Source organism: Phytophthora parasitica (assembly GCF_000247585.1).
Source record: "Phytophthora parasitica INRA-310 unplaced genomic scaffold supercont2.48, whole genome shotgun sequence".
NCBI classification, from domain to species: domain Eukaryota; phylum Oomycota; class Peronosporomycetes; order Peronosporales; family Peronosporaceae; genus Phytophthora; species Phytophthora nicotianae.
In genome coordinates this window covers 109,466-119,091 of record NW_008649034.1, presented here as the reverse complement: position 1 = coordinate 119,091, position 9,626 = coordinate 109,466, and the positions used below count along the sequence as shown (strand labels likewise).

Sequence of the window (9,626 nt, the reverse complement as noted above, 5' to 3'; positions counted from 1 at the left end):
TGAGCGAGTTGACGGTGATGGAGCTGCACTTGGAGATGTCCGTGCCCTTCTTGTACGTGCCGGAAAGAGTGCAACCACTGCCCGACGGCGTCGACTGCTGCTGTTGCTGGGTCGGGTCTTGCTGCTGCGTCGGATCTTGCTGTTGCGTCGGGTCATCCTGTTGCACCGGAGCCTCAGTGGGTTGTTGGGTTTTCTTGCTTTTCTTTCCTTCCGCGGCTTGACGGAGCATGGGGGACGCTTCAGTCGTAGCAGCGAGGAGTGCGAAGACAGCAAAGGCAGTAGAGAGTAGTTTCATGGTTGAGTTATTCCTTTGAGAGCAGCTCTTGTGTGAGGTGTTGCGCCGAAGAGGCAAATTGGGAAGTGAGGCTCAAGGATTGAGCTATGATCTTGTGTCTCCTCCGTCTCAAGAGTAAGCGCAGTGAGTCGGGGACCATTAGTTCGCTTTGATGTTCGAGCTCGGTCCGGCTCAAGCAGCAGGCATCCCCTCTGTTGGTGCCCGTAGGCCAGATGGATCGCTAGTATCCCGGATACTCAACTCAAGCCGACAAAAAGCTCATTCAACGGTCAACGATTGAGACCATGACTGACACTGTGTCAGACACACCACAAGCCAGCAAATCTAGACGATCAAAGGTCCGCCGTAGAGCAGCCACGTCCGTGATGAACCGGGCCATTGGGACAAGAGACTTGAGATCCTGTCAAGTTGTCAGCGTGCGACTGTAACAAGTGTTTCCTCTGAATTGGGCGGCTGGAACTGCCGATGAAAGCTCATGGCAATCATGTTCCCGCTGGGGTGAGCGCGGGACACTACTTTAGTCTTTCACACAAGGCCAAGGAATAGCAACGTTCTTATTAATACCGGTATGCATTAAACCAACCTTTGACAGCCTCCAGAGTCATTCGACTTAGCTTCGACATGCTGAGTTGTCGTGTCACTCTCTCTTGTCGCGACGTCCTAGAAAAATGCTGTACCACCACTGCGATGGCTCGACGACGTTGCGTTCGTGTTGTCAGTTCAAAGCGCTCCATAATTTGCTTTTCGCCGTTAATCGGTCGACTATTTCTGTACACCCCTCAACCAGGCGACATTCGCAATGGCACAACAACTCTAAAGTGGCAGACGCCATTGCATGAGGCTGCGCTGTCCACGGAGCTTTAGTGCGCGAGATTCCCCATGGTGCATCTAGCTTCTAAAAGCAGCGATCGAGATCAATGGTGTCAAGTCAAGCTTCGAGATGGCGCATGTAATATCAATTTCCAGAGCCTGTGAGTCAATCGTAGTGCATAAACGTTGGAGTGGCCTTTTGCTGTTTGAATAACTAGCCATGTGGACACAATCTGACGAAAGGTGTGCGAACGACTTGACAGTCTTCTGCCAACGGGTTATCGAGAAGCAGGCGCCAGTGGAAATTAACAGGCACGTGTAAGTTTGTGTTCCGACCGATCGCAATTACTGGTTGGAGCCGCCAGTGCCCGTACATGTAGTGACTGAATTCAATGAAATTGTGTGTGAATGAGGATTCACTAACGGAGCTACTCGTGGATAAATGCAGTCCAAACCATTGTGTTGTCTGATTCCTTCGTGTGTGTACACCGTTCAGACTAATTAGTGTGAACGATATAGGCGCCAACCTCTGCAATGTACGCTCGAACAGACCAACGGTTATCAGCCTTTGAAGTACACGTACATTTGTTGTGCTTCGAAGTGAACATGCAACGTTAGCGAGTTTATTGCTCGTTGATTTTCTTGAAATGCAATCGTAGTCAGTATTAGTTGTCGAGGTGTATCAAGCATAATTCCTTGAAGTGACATTCAAATTATCCAGGTAAAGTAAGCTACTAAGTGATCTTGTACACGTAACGTGGCATGGTGTAACTAACTCCAAGAGCGCCTGGTCAATTGAACGCCCAACACCTTGCAATGCTTACTGTAATCTCGGTTGCAACGAATGTAACGCTTTTCATGTTTCGTTCAAATTCACATCCATTTTATTGTTTTGGTTTCCTGTCCTCCCACTCTATTGGCCTTCTGTCGACCAAGAGGACTCCGTATTACGACGACAGACCAGAATCTGGCCATATCTAAACGGCAACGCCACCAGGCACACCGTTCAGCTTGCCCTTAGCCGCAGCCTTCACCTGGATACCTGAGAACTTCCAGCTTGAAACCGCCTTCGGGTTCACCTCGATGTCGTACAGGTTCGTAGCTGTACCAGTAAGGCCTGAGACGGTAACACCCGTGATCTGCGCCTGACTGGTAGCAGCACCCGTGTAGCCACCCTTGGACTTGCTGTAGTCCGAGTGCACCACAATCGCGTTCCTCACGTTAGACAGATTGTTGTCGATGAACTTGACGTCCTTGACGAGACCCTTTAGACCGATGATGGTCTTGATGCGCAGACCGTTGTCACTGTCGTGGATGTGGTTGCCCTGAACCGTAAGACCCGCCACGGTAGTAGTCTTATCAACTGCATTACCACCAAGCGAGCCGACCGAGATACCGTGGCTGTTGTAGCAGTGGTTGTTCGTAAAGAACGTATTGGTACTGGACTGCATAGCTAGACAGTCGTCCTGGTTGTAGATCGTGTTACCCGTGATGGTGATGTGGTCATTGCAGCTAAGATCGAAGCCATCCGTGTTAGTGGCGATGCCGTTGCCAGCCCTCGAGTCAAGCGTCAAGCCCGTGAGAGTCGTGTACATCGAGTCAACGATACTGAACGTGCGGTACGGCGCGTTCATGATAGTGAAGCCTGAAATCGTGGAGTGAATGACCTTGTGCACCTGGAAGAATACCGGACGGGTGATCTGCTGGCCCTGCTTCCAGTACCAGGCTCCCTGTCCATCCAGTTTGCCGTTGCCTTTCACTGTGATGTCCGTTCCGCTTAGCGTCACAAGTGGACCGTTCCACTTAAGCGTTCCGAACGTGGTCGTACCCGAGAATTGAATGGTAGCTCCGTTCTTGGCTCGACTGAGATCTAGCGTCACGCCAGCAGGGACACTCAAAGATCCGATAGTAATAGTACTGCACTGCGAAATGTCCGTGCCCTTCTTGTACGTGCCCGTGAGGTTACAGGTGCTGGTGCCCTGTTGTTGCTGCTGGACTGGGTTGCCTTCGGCTTCTTCGCGCAGCATGGGCGAGCCGTTAACAGCGGCGGCGATGAGCGCGAAGGCAGTGAGCGCAGCGTGCGTGAGCTTCATGGCTTTGTTTGGCTTGAGAGGAGTGATCGACTGAAGGCGAATTGAGAAGTGAGGGGTTTGAGATAGGGATCGAGTGGTAAGGATCTCTTTGTGTGAGCTCGCGAGTTAACGTTGAGACAGCCCCATCGCTTTAAAGTTCGAGCTCTAGCATATCTGTTGATTGTTAGTATAAAGAACGGTGAGCCGATACATCCACACTTGAAGACCAACCACATAGTTTACAAAAAATTCGGTTCAACTCGACAGCATGCACTCTGCCATACGATAACAAAGCCGCATCGTGTAGCCACCTTCTATAAGCCTGAGACTTAGAAAGATTACAGTGGTTGTGGCACCAATACCTGTAGCCGAACAACACCAAGAAAATGATTGAGAAGGTCCGCTGTGGCGTTCAAACATACAGATTTTGCTATTAACAGGTTACAGCAAATGTTTTCGCCGAACGAACATAAACTCGATTCGTTCGTGGCAACGAAGGATCGTGCACTCGACGGAACTCTTGATGTGTAGCCTTGAGTGTTTGGAGTTACAAACTACTCAAGTGACTGGGTTAGCTCCTCAATTACAAATAATTGCAAAATGGCGGCGTCCTTGCCATCCAACATTGCACTTTCAAGTTAAAAAAATAACAACAGTTGCAGTAAGAGCCAGGTGTCCGTATCGGATAATTTCATTTTTCATTTTCAGTAAGGCACATTGAAGTTATTTAAAGCTAGCAATTCGTATCTGATACAGCCAAATTCAAGATACTTGTCGACTGACATGCCCCGCATATTACGGCGCAGTGGTATTTGCGCGAGTTGTGTTTGCTACCATGACAAAGAAATCATACCACTTGCGCGCGGTTTTGCCATATATTTGTCCGGTACTACATACAGTAACTGGCAACACCACGAAAGGGCCGGCAACGTCTTTTTTTTTAATGCGCGACGGTGTATCAGCTTGGTTCGCGTACGAGTGCCTCGTCGTAGTATCATCCGCGGTTCTGTCTAGAAGGTTGCTACGACCGTCGACCAAGTCGTTGTTCATGGAGTTCTGATGTACGATACCCCTCGTACCGCAACAAAACGAGGAAAAAAAAATACTTCGATACTTGCCTGCAATCGTCTTCTGTAGAGCCGGCACTAGCGTTCACTTGTTACAAGGCTGAAATTCCAGCTTCATGTGCATTGCTTACGCTTGCAATATCTCGCATATAGATAGTACAGAGTCCACACGTCGTAAGTCCTGTGCTTGACCGCGGCGAAGAATTTATAAGCTTCCCCGCGTACGCTATAAAATGTAACTTCAAAGGAACAGCATCTTATGCGCAAAACCAGCGCTAACCAAGAAGTATTACATCAAATTCATTGTATTGACTCAATATCCCGTGTTGAATCTGTCTACTGTCGACCATTGGGATGTCAATTCACAAGGGCTCGAAGCCTTGACTTGTACTTCTAAACGGCAAGGTTGTTCGGCATGCCGGCGAGCGTACCTTTGAGCGAAGCGCTCACATCGATCCCCGAGAACGTCCAGTCCGATACGACCTTGGGGTTCGTCTTGATGTCGTACAGGTTCTTAGCCGAACCGGTAAGACCAGCGACCGTCACACCTGTGATCTGCACCTGGCTGGTCGGGGCACCCGTGTACCCACCCTTAGCCTTGCTGTAGTCCGAGCGGATAACAATGGCGTTCTTCACATTCGAAAGCTCATTGTCGACATACTTGACATCCGTCACGAGGCCCTTGAGACCAATAATAGTCTTGATACGAAGACCATTATCGCTGTCTACAATGGTGTTACCTTCAACAGTAAGACCCTGGACCGTAGTCGACTGATCGACGGCGTTACCACCAAGAGAACCGACCGAGATACCGTGACTGCCGCAGCAGTAGTTGTTGCTGAATACCGTGTTGGTACTGGACTGCATGGCGAGACAGTCGTCCTGGTTGTAGATCTTGTTACCGGTGATCGTAATATGGTCGTTCTTGGTCAACCCAAAGCCGTCCGTGTTCTTAGCCAGACCATTGCCGGCGCGGGAGTCAATGGTGAGGCCCGAGAGGGTCGTGTCCTTGCTGGTGACGATGCTGAAGGTGCGAAATGGCATGTTCTTGATAGTGAAGCCAGACACCGTTGAGCTCAGAACATTCTGGAGACGGAAGAAGACCGGACGGGTGATCGACTGGCCCTGCTTCCAGTACCACATTCCCTGGCCGTCGAGAGTGCCGGAACCCTTGACAGTAAGGTCCGTTCCGCCGACCAAAACAAGCGGGCCAGCCCACTTCTGCGTACCGAATGTTGTGGTGCCAAGGAACTCAATGATGGCACCCTTCTTGGCCTTGCTCAGGTCAAGGGTGACGCCAGCCGGTACAGTGAGGGAGTTAACTGTAATTTGGCTACACGATGAGATATCGGTGCCCTTCTTGTATGTGCCAGTGAGGTTGCAGCCCTTGCCCGACGTCACCGGTGACGTTTGCTGCACGGGGTCCTGCTGGACCGGGTCCTCCTGCTGGACCGGGTCCTCCTGCTGGACTTCCGGCTTAGGAGTCTTGTTTTTCTTACCCTCCGCGGCTTGGCGAAGCATGGGGGAACCCTCAGTCGTAGCTGCTAGAAGAGTGAAGACAGCGAGCGCAGTGGAGAGGAGCTTCATCCTTGTTATGTGTGATTTTTAGAACTCAGTCGGTTGTGCTTGCCGAGGCAAATTGGGAAGTGAGGACTGGGATCCAGCTGGATCGAATGGCGATACGAGTGTCCCCTCCCTTCCGTTGGTAAACCTAGACTTGAGGTAGTAACCATTCGTTTACTATAACGCTTCAGCAAAACCTCAGCTCTCTCTAACATTGCACGCTGCCATGTGGTCCGATAAGCTTCTACGTCTGTTCTTCGTTAACTTCTTGACCAGCGCGATCCACTTCTATGGTCGCAGAATTTTAATACATTTTAATCGATAGACTTCAACATGTACGGTGACGTTCAAATCGACAGCGAAATCGAGCCGATCTGTCAGCTTGCGACTGTAACAAGTGTTCCTACCGAATTAAGCAGCTGGAATGGCGGCGCAGACTTAATGGAAGCACAATGCCTGCACACGCCGTTCCAGTGTGCTCTCGCCAACTTGCAAACGGAAAATATGTTATTACAAATGTAAAATGGTCTTAGGAATGTTGGTTAGGCACTGCCGAATCACGAAACCAAGACTCCTGGATGGAACTCATTTACTGTCTCCTTAACTCAACAAATACATTTAGGGTATTACACAGTAACACCCTGTAGAACTCATATGCTGTGCCCCTTGAACCGACAACCACAATACAGTTTGTAGATACGTACCTGCTGTTGCGTTCGTGTCGTCAATGCGAAATGCGCCATGATGCGCAATTCATTGGCTGTTGCTCAGACTCCCATCTTTGCACAGGCCTCAATCTGGCGACGAGTGCAGCAAGTCGCTGTTTTGCTGTCAGCAACAGAGCAAAGCTGAAATGACGGATCGGAACTTGCTCTGCTAGTGCAAAACTCGTAAAGCCCTGTTAGACTATTATCCCAACATTTTGAAAACACTGATCGGTAGCAGACTCCAAAAGTTTTTGTTAGTGAAGTTTGGTCACACAAGCATGAGTCAAATGAATGATACACTCGGCTATGCACTGACGTCAGTCAATCGATGTGGCCGTTTGCTGTACTGGTACAGTAGCGTACAATACAGGCTTTTTACGACTAGCCAACACGACCACTCGAAATGTTTGCGATTGACTTGCCAGTCACCTCGCCATCGGTTTATTGAGAACCAGGCGTTAATGGACACAGCTTTTGGTTTGGGGCATCATGTGTTTCGCGCCACGATTCCCGTATCTCCGAGGATTTCCACCACGCACATGTACAGCCTGATGGAGGCTGAAGTTGGATGGGCATTCTTACCTGACCGCGTTTGATGCTGCAGCGCTCTCGCTACGGCACTGTATGCTTTCTTTACTTTTCTTCGGAAGTGGCTTTCTTAACATCATCGAGCGATTTCTTGAAGGAGTCTTGGTTTGCTCCATTTCGGGATGATCACATCTGCTAACCAACAGTTTCCTTGTAGGCTCCGTTTTAACAACGGCACTATATGTAACGTTCCCATTCTTACACTTGGAAAATGCTATTTCCACGGATGCGATCATGTAGGTAAGAAAACTTGAATCGTGATACTTCTGCGTTGAATCTGGTTCAATTGTTCGTGTTTTCTTGCTATTGAGTCAGCAGTACCACCGAAACATATCCGTGCCAACAATGTAAAGCAGTCAAATACTCTGCAAACAGTGAACATTCAAAGAGCAATTGGGTTGAAAACAAAGTACATCAAATTTTATCGTTACGCTTTATCGCTCTACAATAGAAAATAGGGATGCCAATTCGCACGAATAGATTCTAGACTAGACACTACAGTTTTATCTTCTCTACACGTCGAGGCTGTTGGGTTGACCAACCGCCTTGCCGTTCGCGGACGCGCTCACCTGAATGCCTGAGAACGTCCAGTCCGAGACCACATTCGGGTTGGCGACAATGTCGTACAGGTTAGTGGCCGAACCGGTCAGACCGGAGATCGTTACACCTTCAATCGCAACAGCACTCGTAGGGGAGCCCGTGTATCCTCCCTTCGACTTACTGTAGTCAGAGTGCATGACGATAGCATTCTTAACGTTCGAAAGCTGGTTATCAACGTATTTGACATCGGAGACCAGACCCTTGAGACCGATGATGGTCTTGATACGGATACCGTTGTCGCTGTTCTGAATGGTGTTGCCCTGCACGGTCAGACCCTGAACGGTGGAAGACTGGTCGACGGCGTTACCACCGAGTGATCCGATCGACACACCGTGGCCACCGCAGCAAAGGTTGTTGCTGAAGACCGTGTTGGTGCTGGACTGCATGGCGAGACAGTCGTCCTGGTTGTAGATCTTGTTGCCGGTGATCGTGATGTGGTCGTTCTTGGTCAGGTCGAAGCCGTCCGTGTTCTTAGCCAGACCATTGCCGGCACTCGAGTCGAGTGTCAGACCGCTCAGCGTTGTCTGCTTGGACGTGACGATGCTGAACGTGCGGAACGGGGAGTTCTTGAGCGTGAAACCCGACAGCGTCGAGCCCACGACGTTCTGCAGACGGAAGAACACGGGCCGGGTGATCGACTGACCCTGCTTCCAGTACCACGCACCCTGGCCGTCGAGCGTGCCGGAGCCCTTGACGGTGAGGCTGTTGCCTCCAAGCAGCACGAGCGGGCCTTCCCATTTGGCTGTTCCGAAGGTGGTGGTGCCGGTGAACGTAATGGTAGCGCCACTCTTGGCCTTACTCAAGTCCAGTGTTACACCAGCAGGCACGGTGAGCGAACCGATAGTCACCGAGCTGCAGGACGAGATGTCGGTGCCCTTCTTGTACGTGCCGGTGAGGTTGCAGCCACTGCTGCTAGTGCTACTCTGCTGTTGTTGCTGCACTTGCTGCTGTCCAGTCTTGGTCTTGCCTTCGGTTTCCATGCGGAGCATGGGCGAGGCATTGGCGGAGGCAACAAGTAGAGCGAAGATAGCGAACGCGGTGGAGAGAAACTTCATGGCTGATGCAAGGACACAGTCGGTGGCGCAGGAGGTGCTTGGCCAGTGGCAAATTGGAAAGTGAGGTATGTGCTCAAGCTTAACGGTAAACTAGTACCCCTTGAGACAACGGATATACGATAAAAATTGAGCCAGGCATTACAGGTAGTTCGATATTCTCTTCTGTTCGAAGGACACCGTGGTCCGGCTCAAGTCGATAGTATTTGATGTCCGCAAGTATTGCACGGTTATTTGGGTTGCTGGTCGCTGTGCTCGATCGGACACATTTGGTGTCACCTTGACACTGTCGAGATCCTTTATTTCGTTGGCCAGATCGTATCCAACACCACAATACTACAAATCGATACGATCCAACTCGCCGAGTACTACTTCGGAGGTGAACAAGTGTTTTCCCCGAAAAGTGTGGATGTAGGTGGGTCAAAGCCAGCCACAGCATCGTCGTGTCCTCAGCTATACTGTATGGTCGTTGCGTCAGTGTAGATAAGTCGGTGTAAACAACTATTTATTCAATTTTTCTCTACCAGGAAGGTAACTACGCGATTCGTTGAATAATTTTTTTTTTCTCACACATACTTTCATAGCGGTTACGAGCAGAATGCGTGTAAATGGCTCGATTTGAGCCACAAGCTACGCAACCATAGTCTTACATCTAGAAAAGGCAAGGGGCTACTCATTCATTCCAATCTCACGAGTTCAACAGCGATACAGCCTGACCGTCTCGCTCCTTATGCACTGTTGAAGGAATTATACATCGTGAATCATGATCCATAATTATTAGTGTTCATGACGAATGAGATGCAACAGAATACGCCACATATATTATACAAAACTTGCTCCTATCTTTTCTTTTCATTAAAGACGTTGCCACA

At 49.8% G+C, this 9,626-nt stretch overlaps 4 protein-coding genes across 4 annotated transcripts in view; all 4 read right to left on the bottom strand.

Annotated features, from left to right (window-relative positions):
• PPTG_15172 (hypothetical protein) overlaps window positions 1-346 on the bottom strand; it is a 5,718-nt gene extending 5,372 nt beyond the window's left edge. Inside the window, exon 1 of the mRNA XM_008912534.1 lies at window positions 14-346. Within this exon, the coding sequence (XP_008910782.1) occupies window positions 14-295 (282 nt within the window). The 5' untranslated portion in view covers window positions 296-346. The remainder of the gene's footprint in view (window positions 1-13) is intronic.
• A 1,736-nt stretch (window positions 347-2,082) lies between these two features.
• On the bottom strand, window positions 2,083-3,198 carry PPTG_15171 (hypothetical protein; the record flags this gene model as incomplete). The annotated part of the gene is made up of 1 exon (XM_008912533.1): window positions 2,083-3,198. One exon carries the CDS (start codon window positions 3,196-3,198, stop codon window positions 2,083-2,085), a length of 1,116 nt encoding a protein of 371 aa, XP_008910781.1.
• Window positions 3,199-4,637: 1,439 nt separating this feature from the next.
• PPTG_15170 (hypothetical protein) lies at window positions 4,638-5,831 on the bottom strand (the record flags this gene model as incomplete). The annotated part of the gene is made up of 1 exon (XM_008912532.1): window positions 4,638-5,831. One exon carries the CDS (start codon window positions 5,829-5,831, stop codon window positions 4,638-4,640), a length of 1,194 nt encoding a protein of 397 aa, XP_008910780.1.
• Window positions 5,832-7,557: 1,726 nt separating this feature from the next.
• On the bottom strand, window positions 7,558-8,803 carry PPTG_15169 (hypothetical protein). Its single transcript, XM_008912531.1, has one exon. The coding sequence runs from the start codon at window positions 8,755-8,757 to the stop codon at window positions 7,615-7,617; it is 1,143 nt and encodes a 380-aa protein (XP_008910779.1). The 5' UTR covers window positions 8,758-8,803; the 3' UTR covers window positions 7,558-7,614.
• Between the last annotated feature and the right edge of the window lie 823 nt (window positions 8,804-9,626).